General features: G+C 41.2%; 1 protein-coding gene across 2 annotated transcripts in view; it reads right to left on the bottom strand.

Annotated features, from left to right (window-relative positions):
• Positions 1 to 8376: 8376 nt before the first annotated feature.
• LOC140740560 (lysosomal phospholipase A and acyltransferase-like) overlaps positions 8377 to 24826 on the bottom strand; it is a 365712-nt gene continuing 349262 nt past the window's right edge. For both annotated transcript variants that reach the window (XM_073069819.1, XM_073069821.1), the window contains 3 exons: positions 21508 to 21606; positions 15102 to 15326; positions 8377 to 11225 (listed from right to left, as the gene is read on the bottom strand). In XM_073069819.1, the coding sequence (XP_072925920.1) occupies positions 10705 to 11225; positions 15102 to 15326; positions 21508 to 21606 (845 nt within the window). In that variant the 3' untranslated portion in view covers positions 8377 to 10704. The remainder of the gene's footprint in view (positions 11226 to 15101; positions 15327 to 21507; positions 21607 to 24826) is intronic.

Genomic DNA, 24826 nt, shown 5'->3' with positions numbered 1-24826 from the left:
TGAGGACGTAAATCCTTCGCATCGAGTTATTGGTGTCTGGAATGAACTCCAGAGGAGGTGATGGAGCTGGAAGTAGTAATAACATTTAAGATGGGTAAGTACAATAACCCATTGTAGAAAGGAATATGGAGTTAATAATGACTCGTGGGAAGAGCATAAATAGGCATGATGGTTAGATTAGATGTCATGATGGAAGGGCCTGTTTCTAAACTGTACAACTCTATGACTGTTATGACGAGGTTATCTTGTTATGGCTTGAGCCACAGCAGTGGGAGGTGTGGGTGCTCTTCATGGTAGAGTCATAATCTTTCAGCAGAATGTTTTGTTTGACACAGTCAATAGTATGAAGTTTGAACTAAAGTCTTTAGGTGGACCAGAGGGAAGTGCAATGAATTACACCTAAGCCAATGATGGATACAAGTTGCAGTACAATTACTGATAACTGATAATCAGTTGATTTTTCAATCCAAATTGGTAAAGTAGTGGTGTGTTCATAAAATGTAATGTAAAGTGGTGAATATTTAAAGACCGCTGATCAGTTCACGGAAACATTTACTGCATCCCCAAGGATGAGGGCTGGAAGTAAATCTACATTGCCAAACACAAAATAAGCATCAAACTTTATTGCTTGCATTTTATGTAAAACAGAAATTTGAACAGAAGTGTTATGATGTGATCTTCAAATATGTGACTAAAATATCAAACTATTGTTATTTTGTACATACTTCAAATTGGTATCCCTTTGTTATGCTTTTGATTGCAAATTTAGTCCTCCCTATGAAAAATTCCTTTAGCTTCAGCATAGCATACCATTGCACTTAAAAGCAAAAAAGTGAGGTTTAGTTTTAAATACCATACATACTGTATATAACTACTGAAATTAGATTTTGTATACGTAAGAATGTCCTTCTGTTAAATCTATATTTTAACCCGTAAGAACTGGGACTGAACCATTTCTATACATATACGCTGATGTGGATTGATCGTTATGATTTGAAAACTGTAGAAGAGTTTCTGTGATAGAATAGTTTGAAAACTAGTAGAGTTTCTATGAATAGTCGTAGATCTGTCAGTAAGGGAAGAGCAGTAGTTAAAATGTGAGAGGCAGGAAGGTGGTGATTCTGTGATTAAGAATCAATACTGGATCACTCATAGAGTCTAGTGACAATTTCTTGTGGTTTTGTTGAAGATGTTTGCTTGAACTATTGTAAGGAGTCCCTGCAATTATTGTGGAGAACTACAACAAGGGAAGGGAAATGGTTCCACAACAACCTCTCACTCAATGTCAGCAAGACCAAGGAGATGATTATTGACTTCAGGAGGAGGAAACTGGAAGTCCATGAGCCAGTCCTCATTGAGAGATCAGAGTTGGACAGGGTCAGCAACTTTACATTCCTCAGTGTTATTTCAGAGGATCTGTCATGGAAATGCAGTTACAAAGAAAGCATGGTAGCACTTCTAACTCCTGACCATGCAATACTTTAAATGAGCAGAGAGAGGACACAGTGGGCTGGCTTGCTGACACTCTGAGGAAATGTGAAATTCAAACGGCGTATAGCTGGATCAATTACAATGAGGAGCCACTAATCTGAAATTTGAATTGTTTTTCTTTGCACTGATGCCGCCTAACTTCAGAATTTCCAGCATTATTTTCTGTGTCCATTTCAGGTTTCCAACATGCCTGGGAGTTTGCTTTTACACATACTTCATCTTTCTCCGGAGACAATGCACGCAAAAACATTGGGATAAATTAGCCAGTCTTAATAAGTTACAAGGCTTAACTACCAGGCTCAATTTGTCTTGAGAGTAACCAGAATTCAGTGAGAACTGAACATTATGTAAGTTTTTACTGGCTGTATCTTGCTTCTGTCTCCAAAATAGATGTCAATGAAATAAAAAAGCAGAAGTGAGATTTTGTTTGTGATCAGAATTAACATTGACAATTTATATTTTCACAGGAAAATGTTGCAGGGTTCTTCATGGACTCTAACCAGTCAGCAGCTATCCTGCCTGTGTCATCACATACTGGCATGAACCTTGAAATTTCCAATTTCAGGTTACCCTTACTTACGGTGCTTTCCCCCACATCCTCCTCTCTCTCATTCTGAACCCTTGCTTCCTTGTCCATCCACCCACTACCCACACATTTAATCCCCCTCCCAGCTGTTCTCTACTTATCTCCTAGCAGGGGTTCCCGACCTAGGGTCCATGGATCCGTTGTTTAATGGTAGAGGTCCATGGCATAAAATAGGTTGGGAATCCCTGCTCTAATGGTTCCTGTTATCGCCTTCCTATCAGGTTCTGGTACTGCTAGCTTTTGTATCACCACTTGTCAACCTCCAGCAACTATCCCCACTACCACTCTCCCTCTCTCCCTTCCAAATGGTTCCAGCTACGCTTTTCCCTGTCTGCATCTGTCTATCACTCTCCTGACTACCAGCTCCACTTCTCTCCTCCATCTGCTCATCACCTTCACTACTCCTCACTCTCCCAATCGCCTACTGGACCTCGTCTCACTCATCTTCCTTCCTTTATATACCTGTGATCTTCCCTCTCCTCTCTTCACTTTTGGTCTTCATGCAGGGTCTTGATTTGCTGGGTCCTTCCAACAGCTGCTTGACTTGCTGAGTGTCTCCACCAGGTTGTATGTTGTTCCAGGATTTACAGCCAATGATTATATAAGTTGAGATGTTGTGCCTTGGAGAGAAGTGTGCGGGTGGTGGGGTTCTTAACCTCTGCCTCTTTCTCCTTGGTGCACATGAATAAGTGTTGTGTGTTCATAGGCAGTAAGCATTGCAACATTGTGCTGTTGGTTGAAAGAGTGAATGTTCAAGGTAGTAGACGGGTGAACTTTGGAATGGATACTTGAGCTTCAGCAATGATTCAACTGCAATTTTCAAAATTGTCAGGCAAGCATTTCATCACACACTTGACTCATACCTCGTAGATGGGGTGAGACTGTGGGGTATCAGGAAATGCTACAGCATACTGGAGAGCGTGTCTTATGAGGATAGACTGAGCCAGCTTGAGCTTTGGAGTGAAGGAAGATGACAGGTGACTTGATAGAGATGTACGAGATGGTAAGAGGCATAGATTGAGTGGATTGACACAGAAATGGCTAATACCGTGGGTCATAATTTTATAATAATTGGAGGAAGGGAAGTCACTTTTTAACATAGAGTGGTGGGTGCACAGAATGTTATGCTGGGGTGCTGATAGATAGATATATTAGGGGCATTTAAGACTCTCTTAGGCATATGGATGATAGAAAGAATGGAGGGCTATGGAAGAGGGAAGAATTTGATTGATCTTAGAGTAGGTTAAAAGGTTGGCCTAACATCGTGGGCCATACGGTCTGGACTGTGCTGTAATGTTCTATATTCTACTCAGCCTCTGATCTGCTCTAGTAACTACTGACATAGGTTTGTCCTGTGAGTTTATGGTCAATGGTGACATCTGCCTTCTGCCTATTGATGAAATGGTCATTGGTGCTACAACATGTTAGATAATGTTACTTGCCTAGTGCTTCCCTGAGTGATATGTGTTTTGCTGCATGTAGGGTGTGGGCTGCTTAATTTGCAGAGGATTTGCAAATAGGATTGAACATTGTGCAATTGTCTGTGAAAGAACCTGCTTCTAACTTTGTGAAGGAAGGAAGGTCACTGACAAAGCAGCAGGAAAAGATAAGTTTCAGACACTGCCTGAGGAACTCCAGCTGGGATGATTCATCTCCAAAACCTGAAACCATCTTAAGGTATGATTCCAACCCTTTTTCTTGTTGATGCCCAATGACTCCATTCTATCTTTGATATACTCAGTCAAATGTTGCATTGAAGTTAAGGTCAGTCACTCTCACCACAACTAGCCTCCAGAATTAGGCTCTTTGGTTTGTCGTTGACCATTGAAAATCCCATCAGAGAACATTTAGTGTTCATTTCAATGCCCGTTCTAAATGTTGCTCAACAAGGTGGGACATAGATTCCTCACTGTTTCGTCAGCTGAGGGAGGATAGGTATTGATAAATCAAATTTCTATGAAGATTTCATGGAGAGTCCGTGAAGAAGAACTCTAGGACTGCTTCGATTAGTGCCCACTGTGGTGACACCAGCTAGTGGGCTGGGGCAAATCCAGGGATAGTGTTGGAAGAGACTGTAAGGGCTACATTGTCTCTGAACAGCTTCCTCAAAGCATCAATGCAGACGTTTGCAACTGGCTTCTGGCAGCAGTGTTGCCTGTCAAGTTCTATTGTTTATTTGAACATAGTGGTCAAATGGTTTGTTAGGCTAATTCAGTGGGCTTTTAGGAGATGATCACCTTGATGGGCTTTGAATTACATTGACTCCAGACCAAATCAGGATGACAGCTTTTTTCTATTGAAGGGGATTAACTTTTCACAACAATCCAATAGCTTGTGGTTATCATTAATTGTCTGGATGATTCCTTAGTAACCTGTGGTGTCATGATAACTCTGATCCCAGGATTGTTAGTCTTGTGACTCTGGATCCAGTAACTTAAACCCTATGGTATCACCATTTCCAGGTGACAGTGACATTGTACGAGAGCCCAGATGTGGAAGTCAAGGATGTTTGGAGTGGGGTGAGGGAGGGATGAAGGTTTGAACACCCTGGAGAATTATTGCACATTGGTTGTCAATCTATTTTGGTGTGTAGTTTTTCATTGATTCTATTGTATCTGTTTTGCTGTCAATGTCTGCAAGAAAATGAATCTCAAGGTAGAATATTGTGACATAGATGTACTTGAACTTTAAAATTTGATGGTGTTAGGGCATATACCAGAGTTAGGATATATAACAAATATGTTCAGTTACAGCCATTCTTCAGACCTGAACATGGATTGTAGATTAAATTTAAGATGCAGCCCTGAACAATAGTTTACCTAGGGCTGTGGACACCAGTTGATCTCAAAATGGCGGTGCAGGCTCGAAGGGCCGAATGGTCTACTTCTGCACCTATTGTCTATTGAAACCAGACATTGCTGATTAACATTCAATTTGGGTGTTTACAGTCTGGGTGCAGAGGTGGTGTGTGAAATAAATGTAATTCAAAGGAAGCATTGTCCTGCTGTTACCTTTGATCTTTAGCCTATAAAATGTCCTGTAATATTGGGTGAAACAGGCCTCTTCCTCCAAGATTGTTCCACTTTGCTGAATAAAACACTTGCATCCACTGGCTTCAGTGTCTGTCCAGTGACTTTGTTCACTTTCTACCAATGGAGTCAGCTAGCCAGCAGCTTATCCATGCAAATCGGAAACAGAACTGAATATGCTGCCAATTTAGACAGGAAGCTTGTACATCTGAACTGAAGTCTAGGCAGGCAATAAGAGAAGTGGATGTGATGCAGAGGATCTTGAGGTAACATCCTGCTTGTGGCCATATTGGTGACTAAGGTTGTGAACAATCAGATGTGGTCAAGACAGTTCCCAGTGAAAAGATAATGTTTATATCAATAAATGCAATTCAATATAATTATTATGAGCCAAGTAGGAGTGACTATACAGTGACAGTAGGAGACTTGGTTAGTACACAGATCCAGAAAAGCACTACTTGTTTGTGAGTGAGAAGGTGTCAGGCTGCTACCATTCGACAAGTCAGCACATGCAACTCTAGTTTCAGAAACAGGAACTATATTCTGATAGAAAGAAGCAGATAGACTTGGGTCAGGCACCACCAGCCTGGTATGAAAACACCACAGCCTTTGAACAGAAAATCCTACACTAGTTACCCCAGTACATCACAGGTAAAGTCCTCCCAACTATTGCTTCATATAGTGCACTCAGTGTTGTAGGAAAGCAGCCTCTATCAGAGGTCCTCACCACCTATGCACAAGCCAGGCTCTTTCCTCACTGCTGCCACCAGGTAGAAGGTACAAGATCCTCAGGACTCATTGCCAGGTTCAAGAAGTTACTACCCTACAACCATCAGGCTCTTGAACAAAGCAGGATAATTACACTCCCTTGCCCCATCCATTGAGATGTTTCCCCACAAACAATGATCTCACTTTAAGGACTCTTCATCTCATGTTCTAATTACTTAATCGCTTTTTATTTATATTTGCATTTGCAAAAGTCTGTTGTCTTTTGTACAGGACCAATGAAAATCAACCAGAGTTACTATTCTATAGACGTACAAACAAGCTGGATGAATTCAGCAGGGCGGGCAGCATCCGTTGAAATGAGCAGTCAATGTTTCGGGCCGAGACAGAGTTCATCCAGCTTGTTTGTACGTCTTGATTTGACCACAGCATCTGCAGTGTACTTTTACTATTCTATAGAACTGCTGAGTATGCCTGCAGGAAAATGAATTTCAGGGTTGTACTTGGTGACATACATGTCCTTTGATAATAAATTTACTTGAACTTGATCAAAGTAAGGTTAAAGTTGGGTTACAGTGACGTACTTACTGAGGTTTCTGAGAAGTTTACACAGTATTTCCTCCAACTGAAGTATTATTTTGGTTTCTCTGGTTCACATATCTAAAGAAAAAACGTGCCTGATGTGTATGAAATAAAACAAGGTCTAGCTTTGCTGGAATTCCTTTGAATACAGGATGAAGTGTGTAGTCATTTAGTTAGGTTTCTTAGTATTTTGAAACCAATAGCTAGTCCCTCATTACTTTCGCATATCAGCAGTGCAAAAACCACATTTCAAATTGGCTCCTACAAGAACAGGCAGCCAAGAAGTGGGTGGTTTTTATTCAAGGGACCAAAGTTTTTTTGTAATCCTTCATGTCAATTGTCTTTACTGGTGGTGAGAAAGCTAGAAAATTCATTTTAATATAATCACCCATTGTTAATGGGGGTGGGGTGGATTGCAATCTCTTTCTCTCAGCCACCAAACTGTTGAGTGCTTGGATTATACAAAGTAGTCACTTTACATAAATTTCACTGTGTACAGACAAACAGGCCTTGCACCAACAGAAGCAAACATTTTTCTAATCTGGCCGCTACATTAGCGAGTTATTTTTCATAAACTGATGAAAGTTTATGAAAGTACTGTGAAAGTATGCATAAAACCTTAACCAGACTTAAGAGTTAAGGAGCAAAAATGGTGCTCCATGCATATGGAGACTGGGACTAAGTGGTTGATTTAGCTTTACAAATTTAAGAAAAATGTGATCGAGCATTTCTGGAAATACAGGATTTGGAGAGCACACTTAAGTATTTTCTTGTTTGACTCCATCACTGAATGTAGCTGGGGAATAGAACAGCAGCTGTAACGTAGCCCATTCCCAATGAGACTAATCAGAAAATTAATCTGAAACAAACAAAAATGAAGCAAATTCGTCCCAACTGAAAATAAGTGCATAATGGTGGCAGGCACCGTGGATCAGAGAGAGTGATACTTCTGACACAGCTTCTGGTGCTGATGCCAATTGCTGGGATTGTTTCTCTAAAGTATTGCACAGAGGCCCTTTACAGCAATGCACCTTGGATCCATCAAAACCATCTGATTGTTCCTGACGCAGACTGGGAGACCGTTTTGCTGAACACCTATGCTCTGTCCGCTAGAGAAAGCAGGATCTCCCAGTGGCCACACACTTTAATTCCACATCCCATTCCCATTCTGATATGTCTATCCATGGCCTCCTCTACTGTCAAGATGAAGCCACACTCAGGTTGGAGGAACAACACCTTATATACCGGCTGGGTAGCCTCCAACCTGATGGCATGAACATTGACTTCTCTAACTTAATGCCCCTCCTCCCCTTCTTACCCCATCCCTGACATATTTAGTTGTTTGTTTTTTTTCCTCTCTCTCTGCCCATCACTCTGCCTGTTCTCCATCTCCCTCTGGTGCTCCCCCCCTCCCCCTTTCTTTCTCCCGAGGCCTCCCGTCCCATGATCCTTTCCTTTCTCCAGCTCTGTATCACTTTCGCCAATCACCTTTCCAGCTCTTAGCTTCACCCCACCCCCTCCAATCTTCTCCTATCATTTCACATTTTCCCCTCCCCCCCACTACTTTCAAATCTCTCAGTACCTTTCCTTTCACAGTTAGTCCTGACGAAGGGTCTCGGCCCGAAACGTCGACAGTGCTTCTCCCTATAGGTGCTGCCTGGCCTGCTGCGTTCCACTAGCATTTTGTGTGTGTTGATTGTTTTGTAGTTTGTAATTGCTCTTGTGATGAATGCCAATCAGAAGCCACTTCAAAGTGCTGTGGTGTGTAATCATTCTATCTATTCGATATCCTTGACACAATTTAGGGAAAATATAGTGAGTTTAGCAAAGACGAAGTCACTCATAGCCAATGCATGCATACTGTTGCAATCTTCCTGTTGTACTTCCAAGCCCAAGTAGTTGGCATTGTACTTCCAAGTGCTGCCAGAGAAGTGGATTTCATACACATGCTAGTACACCAGCTTTCCAGATGTAATTTATTTATTTCCCAGTGAAAAATATAACATTCTAGTAGAAACAGAAGCAGTGGTTCGAGTATTACCGGCAACAGGAATTGGGTATGGGAACTACAGAGGCACAGATGACAGCTTGAAATATACGACTGTGATCTAATACTAACTTCAACGTTTCACTTCCTTGTGGTGAATGTTAGATTTCCCTCTCCACCTCATCGCGCCCAACACCAATGACAAGGGCTGGATGAGGGCATGGGAAAGCTGAGCCTTCATCTACAACAGTGGGCATTTTCCACACCTCTTTTGGCACGGCCTTCAAAAGCAGCAGGTACAATAGGGCTGCTCAATTGCTGAACCTTTCTTCCCCCATGCCCCCCCACCAGAAACAGAAAAGTTGTTAGTTTCCCTATCAGTTATCAGCAATCACAACCCAACCAGAGCTTGTGGAAATAGTTCATATCTCCACAATAACCTGCCTCATGACTACACCCGGACTTTGCTGTCATGAATAAAGTGGCCCGTATCAAAAATATAACTGCCTTAAGAAAATATGTCCGTAAAGATATCACTGGTCATCTGCACCAACCAAATATTTGAATTTTCCACTATATTTAATATCCTAAATTTTAAAATATTCTACAGTATTGAATTCTACATACGAAACAGTTAACATCCAACATTTATACCAAATTTTAATTGCTAATACTTATCTAGGCTTTGAATTGTCTGGAAACTTTTGTAAATGTATACTGAACATGGCTTTTCCCTGCCCTGCAAGAACTAGATCTTACTGTATCCCAAGTACCTGTTCTACTACAGATCTATTTGTTTACAAATATTTATAGATTATTGGAGGGTGTTAAGAAACCCCCAAATCTGAAGCCAGGATATTAGCCCCAGACTTGGCAAAAGTGGCAGTTCTCCTCCTACACGAGCACTTCTTTAGTTGTGGTGGGGGCAGAGCTAAGGAAACAAGCTTTGGTGATTCACCTGGCCAAACGATAATTGAGTAATCAATAACCTTTGACCTTGTCCCCTAACTTCAAACTGACAAAGTGCCACACATTTAATGTTACTAACATTCATTCCCTTTTTACAAGTACAAGCCAATTCATTGGTGTTAAACCATAAATTGTGCCCTTTCCCACCCAAATCAAAATTCTTTGTGCAAAGTCTAAATATCTAGATCCAAATATTTTAACTGTTATCATTGGCAATCACATAGGTTTACTTCAATACAGTGAAAAAGGCACAGAACAACAGATTTAATATACTGTATCTAGTAAAGATACTACATAATTTCGCTATACATTTTGGCTGGAAAACTTAAAGACTAACAGCCATAACCACAGAAGCTAATGGCAAAAGGTAATTGCTTTAACTTTTTAAAAGAGATATTTCTGGAATTGAACTCAAATCATAGGACTTAGGAATGTTTACTTACCCTTTCATTTTGATTAGCATCAACTCAAGGTTGGAGACGATATTTTTTAAACTGCTGGAAAGTGTGTTTGAAATGAGGAGGTTTCATTCTTAATGTTTAGCATAATTTGTCAAACAAGTTAAGAGGTAAAGATATGGAAGAGGTTTTCAAAAAAGTTGTATAATAAAATTATAAAGAATTAATATTGCTAGATGGATAAGATTAAATGTAAAGAAGCATACTTCAATATATCATCAATTGCCATATTAAAGTTCTCCTACCCTACATTTCCTTACCAAAGTACTTCAATTCCAGTTTCGCAGAAGTACATCAATGTAACACTTTGGTTGCCCATTCTGCACTTTTTTTTGCAGGATGGAGTTAACGAATCAGTGAATTTAGGCCCATGAGGAAGCAGAGATTGGTCAGTTTAGATCTTAGTGTTGCAGAATTAACGCACACTCTTTTGACCCCCATTTGAACCCACTTTCATGAAACTGAGGAGCAGTTACATATTTACTGTTCCATTTAAAGGTTGCAGGGATTTGGTTATGTGTACTTTTTAAATTCTTCATATTTCTATTTTATGGCCAGATCGCATCATATACAATAACCCCTCTCTACACTAACCTCTATCATCCATCTCAATATTCCATTATAATGAACAACCAATTCCAGAAATTAGTTGGGGCCTAAGCACCATCAGGAGTGAAGACTTCACTTAATAACTGCAGCTCCCTCTCTAGACAAAGTAGTTGATTGCTTAACATCAGTGAGGGCCGAGAGCAACAACAGTTAACACAGAACCACAACATCTGAATTCAGTTAATGAAGTGCCTCAACTCATTACAAAACTGTCAAAATTCAGCAAAACAAAAGCATCCTCTGACTTCCAGCACGGTCAGTGTAAATTCATAGTAGAGGCAAATTAAATAGGACCTTTTTGATGTAGGAAATTGTAGAAAGGTTGGACAGCATGTCTACATGTTCATTTCCTGGCAGTTCTTTCATATAGACTTTGCCTTCCTGCTTTCCCACCCATTCCTTGCACTTCAGACCGCTCAGCAGGTTGACTGTTCCGTCACCTTCCCCATTGATGACTTTGGGCTCCTGATCAGGGAAGACATCATACTTGAAGGACTCAGGTGTTGGTATTCCAGTTCCATACAGGCAATAAATTGTAACTCCAGGGGCAGTCAAATTGTACACCAGTGCTTCAGTGTCTTGCCGAATAAACCAGCCTTCTTTAAAGTTGATGTCCTGGTAGAATTTCTGATAGTCTTTCATGGTGTAATTGTACGTGGGCGTGGTGATGAATACTTTGTCCATTGACCAGGTGTTGTTGTAAGGGAGAAGCCAGTTGGTGGACACTGCAGTCCGCTGCTGTTCACGGATCTTCAGTGGGCTGATGACTGGAATTCGATCATTGTCTCCTATAAAGTTATGGAAAGAAAGAGTTAAACCATAGCAATGGTGCTTATTCATAAAATTATAGCACTGGAACAGTTCATAAGAAGTATCTTGTCTGATGGGGTGTTTTGCTGGAGCATTCTCCTGCATCTATCTTCTTGTCACCTCTCCCTTCTGGATTTATAACGCTTCCAAAATACAACTACACTATTATTATCATTTGCACTTCGCGATAACAAATTTCACGTTCCTGTTAGCGGAACATTCCTAAGTACAGTTCAAAATTTCCATTTAAAATACCCATCTAAAAAGGGAACTGTTAAAGCTTTCACTTCTTTTTTTCACTTCTCATTTCAAAAGCTATTAATCTGAGTTCCTTTTACTATTTGGTAGGTCATGTTTTTAAAACAGCTTTTCCAGAGCCCCGATTCCAGTAAAGGCAAACTGAAAACTTGGGATTACCAGTTTCAATCTTTAAGAGATGGGTGGGAATTGTCCTTTTGCAGTTACAACATGCAATATTTTCCTTATGGTAGCTGAAGCAGAGGCCCTTCAATGTAAGTGTGTGGCCGCATTGGTCTGTCTCACCAACTTCTGTTTTAAGTACTGCACACTCCAGCAAGTGGGAATGTTCTCACTTCTTCTCAATGTAAAATTAATAATCCACAAATTGTCTTTCAGTTTTATTTCTGCCTAAATTGGATGAAAACCCAATCGCTTCTGGTGTCATAATCAGCTGTTGGGATACTCAAGGAGCACAGAATCATATCCAGACAAATTGTGAAGAGAATTAAGGATATAAGCATTTAAAATGGGAAAACACAAAGTGCATTGTTTCCCTTTTGAATAATCATCCCATTTCAGCTACTACATTCAATCCATTCTTACGTTCATTCATTTTCCCCATTTTGAAAAACATTGAGCCTGGATTTCCTGCAGCCAAGTGAATGGCTTTCACCCTTACCAACAGTGTTTTAACAAAGCCTCCACAATAGCTTTCTCTAACCCAGTATCCCAACCAGGACAGCAAACTCTGTTAGACTTGTGCCCTTCACATCTAATCTGTAACCATTTGTGTAGGCCTCTTAGATCTATCTATTTAAACAGTTTCTTGAAATGCTTACCTCCAAGGATGATTTCATTACCGCACTCAACTAATTATGCACAGATGTGGTGATCCTTTTAATATCTATTAAAAGGTTTGAAGGTTGATCGTGGGTTTTGATCAACTTGAAGTCTTGATCTTAAGGCTCTGTGAGCCCTTTCAATTTCAATTAACTGGGTTCCTTCTTCCATTTCCAAAATCTCCAGAATCCATTTTTGAAAAAAAATTATTGGATACTCTCCCTCTATACCTTCTTTAAGTCCAACAATCTTAATATTATTTCATCTGTTAAAATTTTCAAGTACATCCACTTTTCCCAACAACTGTTTTCTTTCTGATGTCCAGGCAGAAATATTATCTTCCATTTTATTCACTCTATCAATGGTGTCTCCTGTTATTTCTTCCAAGTTTTTAATTTTGATAAAATGCTTAAGATATCAAGATAAAGAAAAGATCCTGAAGGCGGGTGCCCAATGTGCCAGAAAGAGAAACGGACCATTGATGATAGAAGGGAAAACAGTTCTTTTCTATCCTGATATAAGTTATGACCTTTTGAAGAGAAAGAAAGAATTTAACTCAGCGAAAATTTTTTTAATGGGAAAAGGGTTATAAATTTATATTGCACCACCCAGCAACCCTGATAATTTTTTTTGGATGATGGAAAAAGATCTTTTACTGATTATCGGGATGTGGAAGAATTTGCGCAAGAACTCCCAAATATTCGCTAACCACAGCCAAAGATTTAAAAGTGAAACAGATTTAAAAGTGAAACAGATTAAAGATGAAGACAGGGACAGTGAATGGAGTTGATGGATGTTTAAGGACAGAAGAATATTTAAATATATTCTTAATTATACGATACAGGGGGAGAAAGGTAAAAATTTGAGAAATATTAATCAAGAGTAGTGATATTATTTTTTCTTCTCTTATATATACTTTTTTATGTTACGGGGGAGCTGGGGGAACTTCTGATCGATTGCTACGGGATTCACGTGTGTAATCATGGTGATTGCCATGACCCGCACAACGGAGGGGGTAATGTTGTGTTTTTTCTTTATAATCTATTTTTCTTTAATCTTTCTTTCTTTGCCTGGACAATCGGGGGGGGGGGGGGGGGGGGAAGAGACACATAGCAACACGGAGAATTTTAAAAAGATTCCCCAAGGTACTACGAAAGTTGAAAAGTTAGGTATTACTATAGACTGGAGTAACCCTGTTAAAATAATGACTAATTTACTGAATTTTTAAAGTTTTAATGTTAATGGGCTTATTGGACCGGTGAAAAGAAAAAGAATTTTAACATACATTAAGAAAATGAAAATAGATATAGCTTTTAGCTGCATTCCATTAAAAAAAATTACTTATAATTTGAGATAAATATGAAATATTTCTGAAAATTTGGCGCCCTTATTTACAAAAGATAGGATTAAATATATAGGTGCTCCGAAGATAAAATTATTGGTTATTTGGGGAAAGAAATAAATATATATACTAAAGCTATTATGAACTCCATGGAGCATGTGGGGATCTTCCGATATCCAGGCATTCTTTCTTTCTTCTCTTTTTTTCTCTTTCTACAGGGATATGTTAGGGGGGAGGGGTTAAGGGGAGGGTTGATAATTTTTTTTCCTTCTGTAACCATTTGAAAATTCAATAAAAAAGGTTTGAAGGGGCACTGTTATTATACTGAAGAATCTTACGATAGCAACTTGATAAATAGGAAGGTGCTTATGTTTATCATGGGCATTCTGATCTTTGTTAAAAGGTTTTGGGGGCTCATTTTCCTGCTCCAGAAGTTCAGTTACTTCAGGACTTTTAAAATAATATTAGATCCACATCAAAATCTCCAGAGGACTGAAGATCACCGACTAGTCAGTAAAATTGGCCTTGGATTAAGGTGGTTTTTGGCCCTGCCCTGGAGTTGCTTATCTGACAACTTTCATTCAATTGTCTTTTAATCACTTTAAAAGGCAATGTCAATTGTGGTTAATTCTTTTGGTAAATACCTAGGATCTAGTGGCCCTCTGTTAGTTGGAGTTAACCATGGGGTTGTGTCCTAGCTGAATACTAAATGCAAGCCAGGGCAGTACGATATGGAGAGCAAGCTAATGCCCACGCAGCAGACTCTCGCCCTCCTCGCAGCTGATGAATCCAGAGGAATGGCACAGATCGATACAGCTTGGCACCAGGGGAGTCACAGGGCAGCAATGAACTCAATGTATGACTGCTTCAGGGCCTCCTGCTCTAGAGTTTTCCCCATGGGATTTACTCGCAAAGCCTTCCCCACGAGTTGGTATAGCTGTGGGGCAGTGGAGGCTTGAGATCAGAGGTTTCCTTCTTCCAGATGAGCTGCCAACCCCGGCTGACGAGCCTCATCTGCCTGAACTAGAATCATGTCATTAAGTAGTGTCATTACAAATAGGACTGGGGCAAGTTGGAAGTTGTGAAGTGATTAAGTTTAAAGGTGTATGGAAAATTACACCAAGTGAACTCTGTTCATTTCTGGACCCAAGACAAATAACTTATCATCCATTCCAACTTACCATCATGTTTCCACTTAACCTCTGGACATAGGGGCAGAAGGCAAATTGCCCTCTTAACTCCCCTGGAGGACAATACACTTATAACCACACAAAAGGAATCTCATCACCAGACCTGCATCCTACAATTCTCTACCAAGCTGCTATTATTCAGCAATTTAATACTACTGTGAATGAAATTCACGTTTCATTTACAGTATTTTTAGTTGAAGAGCACTCTCCATGCTTCATAATGACATGCTACTATGACCAACCTGTAGCCAGAACTCGCAAAGTCTTCGACACACCTCCCCAAGGAGCCCCCAGTGCGATGTAGGATTTAATGTACTTGTCTTTCCACTCCTGGGGCAGATGGTTCAAGAAATAGAGTGTGTACAGGTTTCCCATACTGTGCGCAATCAGAACGACAGGACTACCATATTGCTTGTACATGGATTCAATCATTGCCTGCAGATCCTTGAAAAACTGTGCATTTTCATCTGGAAATAAAGAATGAAGAGGATTTCACTGTTGCTGTGGAACAGAATTTTTTTTACATTTCCCTCATGTAAGACCCAATAAAAGATGTATTCTTTAGATTGGTTTAATCTAAAGTGGTCTAGTCTTTAGATTGGTTTAACAATGAAGCTTTCTAAAACCTAGGTAATAACTACTTGAATAGTTAAATTAGCTCTCTGATTAAAAAATACAAATATTAATCTGTACACCTATGACTTTGATGTAGTATGAGTAAATAGCTACATTTAACAAAAGAAAAACATTCTATTAGTTCAAAGTAAATGATCAAAGTATATACATGTCACCATATACAATCCTGAGCTCATTTTGTTGTGGGCATGCTTAATACATCCAAGATAGAAAAACCAAGATAGAATCAACGGACCATGCCAGTTTGAGCATTCAACCACTGTGCAAAAGACAAACTGTGCACTGCTGATCAGGGACAGTCATGGCTGCAGAAAAGGAGGAGGTCATGTAGGGATTGTCTACTGAGTCTCTGTGGGTGGAAGTTAGAAACAGGAAGGGGTCAATATCTCTACTGGGGGTTTTTTTTGTGTTTAAAAAAAATAGACCACCCAATAGTAGCAGGGACATCGAGGAGCAGATAGGGAGACAGATTCTGGAAAGGTGTAATAACAGGGTTGCCGTGGTGGGAGATTTTAATTTCCCAAATATCAATTGGCATCTCCCTAGATCAAGGGGTTTAGATCAGGTGGAGTTTGTAAGGTGTGTTCAGGAAGGTTTCCTGACACAATATGTAGATAAGCCTACAAGAGGAGAGGTTGTACTGGGCTTGTATTGGAGCAACTGGGCTTGTATACACTGGAATTTAGAAGGATGAGAGGGGATCTGATTGAAACATACAAGATTATTAAGGGATTGGACACACTGGAGGCAGGAAGCATGTTCCCGCTGATGGGTGAGTCCAGAACTAGAGGCCACAGTTTAAGAATAAGGGGTAGGCCATTTAGAACGGAGATGCGGAAAAACTTTTTCACCCAGAGAGTGGTGGATATGTGGAATGCTCTGCCCCAGAAGGCAGTGGAGGCCAAGTCTCTGGATGCATTCAAGAGAGAGTTAGATAGAGCTCTTATAGATAGCGGGGTCAAGGGATATGGGGAGAGGGCAGGAACGGGGTACTGATTGTGTATGATCAGCCATGATCACAGTGAATGGCGGTGCTGGCTAGAAGGGCCGAATGGCCTACTCCTGCACCTACTGTCTATTGTCCTTGATCTGTCATTGGGAAATGAACCTGGTCAGGTGTCAGATCTCTCAGTGAGAGAGCATTTTGGAGATAGTGATCATAATTCTATCTCCTTTACCAAAGCATTGGAGAAGGATAGGAACAGACAAGTTAGGAAAGCATTGAATTGGAGTAAGGGGAAATATGAAGCTATCAGCCGGGAACTTGGAAGAATAAATTGGGAATAGATGTTCTCAGGGAAATGTACGGCAGAAATGTGGCAAATATTCAGGGGATATTTGCGTGGCATTCTGCACAGGTATGTTCCAATGAGACAGGGAAAGGATAATAGCGTACAGGAACCGTGGTGTACAAAGGCTGTTGTAAATTTAGTCAAGAGGAAAGGAAAAGTTTATGAAAGGTTCAAAAAAAAAAACAAAAAAAAACTAGTAATGATAATGACCTAGAAGATTATAAGGCTAGCCAGAAGCAGCTTAAGAATGAAATTAGGAGAGCCAGAAAGGGCCAAGGGAAGGCCTTGGCGAACAGGATTAAAGAAAACCCCCAAGACATTCTACAAGTATATGAAGAGCAAGAGGATAAGATGTGAGAAAATAGGACCAATCAAGTGTGACAGTGGAAAAGTGTGTATGGAACCGAAGGAGATAGCTGAGGTACTTAGTGAATACTGAAGCAAAGTATTCATTATGGAAAAGGATCTTGGCGATTGTAAGGTTGACTTACAGCAGATTGAAAAGCTTAAGCATATAGACATTAAGAAAGAGGATGTGCTGGAGCTTTTGGAAAGCATCAAGTTGCACAAGTCTCCGGGACCGGATGAGATGCACACCAGGCTACAGTGGGAGGCGAGGGAGGAGATTGCTGAGCCTCTGGCAAAGATCTTTGCATCATCAATGGGGACGGGGGAGGTTCCAGAAGACTGAAGAGTTACAGATGTTGTTCCCTTATTCAAGAAAGGGAGTAGAGATAGCCCAGGAAATTATAGACCAGTGTGTCTTACTTCAGTGGTTTGTAAGTTGATGGAAAAGATCCTGAGAGGCAGGATTTATGAACATTTGGGGAGACATAACATGATTAGGAATAGTCAGCATGGCTTCAAAGGCATGTTGTGCTTTACGAGCCTGATTGAATTTTTTGAGGATGTGACTAAACACGTTGATGAAGGTAGAGCAGTAGGTGTAGTGTATATGGATTTCAGCAAGGTATTTGATAAGGTACCCCATGCAAGGCTTATTGAGAAAGTAAGGAGGCATAGGATCCAAGGGGACATTGCTTTGTAGATCCAGAGCTGGCTTGCCCACAGAAGGCAAAGAGTGGTTGTGGATGGGTCATATTCTGCATGGAGGTTGGTCACCAGTGGTGTGCCTCAGAGATCTGTTCTGGGACCCCTACTCTTTGTGATTTTTATAAATGACCTGGATGAAGAAGTGGAGGGATGGGTTAATAAGTTTGCTGATGACACAAAGGTTGGAGGTGTTGTGGATAGTGTGGAAGGCTGTCAGAGGTTACAGCGGGACATTGATAGGATGCAAAAATGGGCTGAGAAGTGACAGATGGAGTTCAACCCAGATAAGTGTGAGGTGGTTCATTTTGGTAGGTCAAATATGATGGAAGAATATAAGCATCAATGGTAAGACTCTTGGCAGTGTGGAGGATCAGAGGGATCTTGGGGTCCAAGACCATAGGACACTCAAAACTACTGCACAGGTTGACTTGGTGGTTAAAACGGAATATGGTGCATTGGCCTTCTTAAACCGTAGGATTGAGTTTAAGAGCCGAGAGGTAATGTTACAGCTACACAGGACCCTGGTCAGACCCCACTTGGAGTAATGTGCTCAGTTTTGGTCACCTCACTACAGGAAGGATGTGGAAACTATAGAAAGGGTGCAGAGGAGATTTACAAGGATGTTGCCTGGATTGGGGAGCGTGCCTTATGAAAATAGGTCAAGTGAACTTAGCCTTTCTTCCTTGGAGCAACGGAGGATGAGAGGTGACCTGACAGGTGTATAAGATGATGAGAGGCAGTGATCATGTGGATAAGTCAAAGGCTTTTTTCCAAGGGCTGAAATGGCTATCATGAGGGGACACAGTTTTAAGGTGCTTAGAAGTTGGTACAGAGAAGATGGCAGGGTTTTAAAAAAAAACTCAGAGGGTGCATGGAATGGGCTGCCGACAATGGTGATGGAGGCAGAATCAATAGGGTCTTTTAAGAGACTCCTGGATAGGAGCTTAGAAAAACAGAGGGCTATGGGTAACCCTAGCTAACTTCTAAAGTAAGTACAAATTCGGCATAGCATTGTGGGCTGAAGGGCCTGTATTGTGCTGTAGTTTTTCTGTTTCCAAGTACAAAGAGAAATAATAATAATAAAGAAAGCAGCAATAAATATCAAGAACATGAGATGAAGAATCCTTTAAAGCAAGTCCATAGGTTGTGGGAATATTTCAATGATGGGGCAAGTGAAGCTGAGTGAAGTTATCCCCTTTGGTTCATGAGCCTGATGGTTGAGAGGTAATAACTGTTCCCGAACCAGATGGTGCGAGTCCTCAGAATCCTACACCTTTTTCCTGATGGCAGCAGTGAGAAGAGAGTACGATCTGAATGGCGAGAGTCCCTGATGATGAATATTGCATTCCCGCAAAAACACTTCACACAGATGTGCTTGATAGTGGGGAGGGCTTTACTCATGATGGACTGGGCCCTATGCACTAATTTTTGTAGGATTTTCCATTCAAAGGTATTGGTGCTTCCGTACCAGTCTATGTTCTCCATTACACATCGATAGAGGCTTGTCGAAGTTTTAGATGTCATGCCAAATCTTCAGCAACTCCTAAGGAAGTAGAGGTGTTGCTGTGCTTTCTCTGTAACTGCTCTTACATGCTAGGTTTTAGAGCATGAGAGGGCGCTAGAGAAAAGGTGGAGAGTAAAGGTGAAGAAAAATGGGGATAAAATTATTAAAGACCATATGGCTTAATAAGAGCTTAGAAAACGTGATTAAATGTGTTTAAAAAACTGACTTTCCAGTGGATGGGATCAAGGTAGCAAGGTGCCTGTTGTTCAACAACAGTGAAATTGATGTAGGTATACCAATATTAGAGAGCACACAGGGTACTGAAGGGTGAGGCTACAATGCCTTAATGACAAAACACTGTATTCAGCTCTCAGCAGAATAGATTGTGGCTAACTGAATTTTCAATAGAGCCAAATTCAGCTCTGGTGACTGGGCAAGGGAAGGGGCAGGAACAAAGGCAATTGAATCTGCTGTTGGTCATTTGGAGAAAATCCACATCTTGACATTGGAAAGCCTCTGGGATCAGGAATAGTGGTCAGCTGGATATCATTTACAAGAACAAGTAGATATTACTAAGGGAGCTGAGGACAACTCCTAGGAGAGGATACGAGAAGTTATTGCTGAAAATTTGGGAGCTGCTATTGGGTCTGGCAGCATTTCCTTAGAATAACGCTGTACCAGCCTCAAAGTAACTTTACTATCAAAGTACATACATCAAAGATGCAAGAAAGATTCATCCCAAAGATGAAGTATTCTAAAGGGAGGATGAAGCAACCGTGGCCGACAAGGGAAGTCAAAGACAGCATAAAAGCAAAAGAAAGGGGATATAATATAGCAAAGATTAGTAGGAAGGTAAGCAATAAATATCCATTAGCAAAGGTGCCCCACAAGGTTGTGTGTTTAGCTCCCTGCTCTACTCACTTAACACTGTGATGTTAAGCACAGCTACAGGGCGATACTTAAGCTCGCTGATGACACTGTCCTCATTGGCTAAATCAATCAAAGGGGGTGACGAATCAGCATGTAGGAGGGAGATTGAAAATCTGGCTGAGTGGTGCCACAACAACAACCTCTCACTCAATGTCAGCAAGATCAAGCAGGAGGATTGACTTCAGGAGGAGTACTCCGAGGGGACTGGTGGTCTATGAGCCAATCGGAGGTGGAGAGCGTCAGCCACTTCAAATACTTGGTGTCATCATTTCAGAGGGTTTGTCCTAGGCCCAACACTTCAATGCAATTACAAAGTGCCTTTACATCTTTAGAAGTTTGCAAAGAATTGGTATGACATCGAAAACTTTGACCAACTTCTATAGATGTGTGGTGGAGAGTGCATCATGGCCTGGTATGGAAAAACCAATACCCTTGAACAAAAATGTCTACAAAGAGTGGATATGGGTAAAGCCCTCCCCACCACTGAGCACATCTACACACAGCGCATATAGACTGATGCAATTAACTCATTTGCTGGAACAGAACTGAGAAACTGGCTGCTGCTGGAGACGGAGACAGAAAAGGTGGGGAAACAAAAATCTAGTGAAAGTTGCAAATAACAAAAAAGAAAGACCATTAGAGAGGGGCTCAAGTCAGGTATGACATTATTTATAATTATCAGGAACAAATATTATTCAAGAACCTATAAAGCTTTTTTTTTTTTTAAAAAAACAAAAATCTCCCGTGTTCCTGCAGTGAAAAATGAGTCTGGTCTCTGCTGCAAGCAGATTGTGGAATGTAGTGCCCAAGACAAGTCTCTCTTATCCAGTGACTGTTCAGAATATCCATTATCTGATTGTGCTAGCTTCAGCTCTATGCAAAGGGAGGTCTGTAAGGGCCAGGCAAAATTCGCAGAAGCTCCTTTCTTTCAAATTATACCCCAGTATTTTTTTAATTTTGCTCTTTTCTATCTCCAACACACAGCCAATAAAACCTGTCCTAGGTTTTGTTGTGATTTAAAAAAAAAAAAATCAGACCACTAATGTTGCTCAAGGGTCAGGGAAGTGCTTTTGTTCATCCAGCATAGTTCTGGAAGGAATAACCAAGTTCAGGTTTGGAAAAATCACACATCTACTCATCACTGAGCCACCACTCTGAACACATGGGGCGTTTCCCACTCAAGTGAGGCCATAGCAGTAATGACCAGCCCTCCCTTCCGAATATATGACTTACTGGGTGCTCGTCGCCAGTCATATGGAGCACCACGGATATCTTCATCTCTGAGGTAGCCCCAATCTACCATGTACTTCACCAGAGTATAGAAATAAATCCCTGCAGAGACAAGTAAAAAATACTGTTAGACTGAGCCGAGAAGAATGAACTTGCTCTGCAGTCCATAGTGACTTTTGTGCAGTTCTCTCTCCTCTTGCCCACAAAGTAGAAACTTAGTAAGAATGAGAAGATAAAATTAACTGTGGAACACAATAAGGTAAACCAGTTTTAACACAGAATTAAACAGCTGAAGATGGCGATCCAATAAGGGATCATGGATGTCCATCTTCTGCTCAAAAGCCAGCAGACCTCCCTGAACCCATAGAACTCTGTGGAACCTTGGGACTCCGAACTGCAAGCTATAGTCCTTCCTTCCTGCCGGCAAAATGCTGATCCCAGGGTGCAGGTGGACCCTTCATCGAGTCCAGTAGGGGATTAAAAACTTCCCAGATTTCAGAGTCAGAATTATACAGCACAAAAAATGGGCCTTTGAGCCCAATGTGTTCATGTTGACCCCAGTGCCTGCCTGCACTAGTCCAAATTGTCTGCATTTGGCTATTTTCCACTAAAACTTTGCTGTCCAAATGTCTTTCAACTAGTTTCAACTAGTTGTTCCTCAGTCAAGACAATTCCAGTGGGAAAAGGTTGTCCATCAGATGCCCTTTAAGTTTTTTCCACCAACGTTGAATCTTTGCCCTCCAGTATCAGACCACTACTGATACAGCTCCAGCACCCACCAGCTGGGAATCAATTCCCATTGCTGCCCTCCAGTAATAGACCACTACTGATACAGCAACAGCACCCACCAGCCGGGAATCAATTCCCATTGCTGCCCTCCAATATTAGACCACTACTGATACAGCACCAGCACCCACCAGCCGGGAATCAATTCCCATTGCTGCCCTCCAATATTAGACCACTACTGATACAGCACCAGCACCCACCGGCCGGGAATCAATTCCCATTGCTGCCCTCCAGTATTAGACCACTACTGATACAGCACCAGCACCCACCAACCGGGAATCAATTCCCATTGCTGCCCTCCAATATTAGACCACTACTGATACAGCACCAGCACCCACCAGCCGGGAATCAATTCCCATTGCTGCCCTCCAGTAATACCCTCCAGGAATCCCCCGTGACTATCGTAATATTGCCCATTTCTATCTCCTGTTGTAACTTGTATCTCACATCTTGGTTATAGTTCACAGGCTGTATACAAACTCCCGGCAGGGTCTTTTTACCCTTGCAGTCTCTTAACTTTACCCGCAAGGATTCTACATCTTCCTATCCCATGTCACCTCTTTCTAAGGATTTGATTTCATTTTTAACCAACAGCAACCCCATGAAAACCCCGCTTTGCAGAGATAAGATGCTGAAAATAGAAGCAACGTTTTCAGTACTTTCGTGGCTATCTCAGGATATTCAGCCTTGACTTTGATCCAGAATGCCGACAGCGATATTATGTCAAACATACTTTTCAGTCCACCGTCATTTGCAAGCTCGAGGAGTTGATCTTCCCGTGCTGACATGGATGATTCACCAGGGACATTCACAAATGAACAAAGGGACTATGGAGCTATGAGGGAGGAGCTGGCCAAAGTTCAAAGGAATAATATTCTAGCAGGGAAGACAGTGGAACAACAATGGCAGGTATTTCTGGGAACAATGCAGAAGGTGCAGGATCAGTTCATTCCAAAGAGGAAGAAAGATCCTAAAGGGAGTAAGGGGCGGCCGTGGCTGACAAGGGAAGTAAAGGACAGTATAAAAATAAAAGAGAAGAAGTATAACATAGCAAAGATGAGCGGGAAACCAGAGGACTGGGAAGCTTTTAAAGAGCAACAGAAGATAACAAAAAAGGCAATACGCCAAGAAAAAATGAGGTACGAAGGTAAACTAGCCAAGAATATAAAGGAGGATAGTAAAAGCTTCTTTAGGTATGTAAATAGCAAAAAAATAGTTAAGACCAAAATTGGGCCATTGAAGACAGAAACGGGTGAATTTATTATGGGGAACAAGGAAATGGCAGATGAGTTGAACAGGTACTTTGGATCTGTCTTCACTAGCGAAGACAGAAACAATCTCCCAGATGTAATAGTGGCCAAAGGAACTAGGGTAAAGGATGAACTGAAGGAAATTTATATTAGGCAAGAAACAGTGTTGGATAGACTGTTGAGTCTGAAGGCTGATAAGTCCCCGGGACCTGATGGTCTGCATCCCAGGGTACTTAAAGAGGTGGCTCTAGAAATCGTGGATGCATTGGTAATCATTTTCCAATGTTCTATAGATTCAGGAACAGTTCCTGCTGATTGGAGGGTGGCTAATGTTGTCCCACTTTTCAAGAAAGGAGGGAGAGAGAAAACAGGGAATTATAGACCGGTTATCCTGACCTCAGTGGTGGGAAAGATGCTGGAGTCAATTATAAAAGAGGAAATTACGACACATTTGGATAGCAGTAGAAGGATCAGTCCGAGTCAGCATGGATTTATGAAGGAAAATCATGCTTGACTAATCTTCTGGAGTTTTTCGAGGATGTAACTATGAAAATGGACAAGGGAGAGCCAGTGGATGTAGTGTACCTGGACTTGCAGAAAGCTTTTGATAAAGTCCCACATAGGAGATTAGTGGGCAAAATTAGGGCACATGGTATTGGGGGCAGAGTACTGACATGGATTGAAAATTGGCTGGCTGACAGGAAACAAAGAGTAGTGATTAACGGGTCCCTTTCGGAATGGCAGGCTGTGACCAATGGGGTACCGCAAGGTTTGGTGCTGGGACCGCAGCTGTTTACAATATACATTAATGATTTAGATGAAGGGATTAAAAGTAACATTAGCAAATTTGCTGATGACACAAAGCTGGGTGGCAGTATGAAATGTCAGGAGGATGTTATGAGAATGCAGGGTGATTTGGACAGGTTGGGTGAGTGGGCAAATGTATGGCAGATGCAGTTTAATGTGGATAAATGTGAGGTTGTCCACTTTGGTGGCAAGAACAGGAAGGCAGATTACTATCTAAATGGAGTCAAGTTAGGAAAAGGGGAAGTGCAACGAGATCTGGGTGTTCTTGTACATCAGTCAATGAAAGCAAGCATGCAGGTACAGCAGGCAGTGAAGAAAGCTAATGGCATGCTGGCCTTTATAACAAGAGGAATTGAGTATAGGAGTAAAGAGGTCCTTCTGCAACTGTACAGGGCCCTGGTGAGACCACACCTGGAGTATTGTGTGCAGTTTTGGTCTCCAAATTTGAGGAAGGACATTCTTGCTATTGAGGGAGTGCA

Source organism: Hemitrygon akajei, chromosome 17, assembly GCF_048418815.1.
Source record: "Hemitrygon akajei chromosome 17, sHemAka1.3, whole genome shotgun sequence".
In the NCBI taxonomy this organism is placed as follows: domain Eukaryota; kingdom Metazoa; phylum Chordata; class Chondrichthyes; order Myliobatiformes; family Dasyatidae; genus Hemitrygon; species Hemitrygon akajei.
This window is presented reverse-complemented; position numbering and strand designations above follow the sequence as displayed.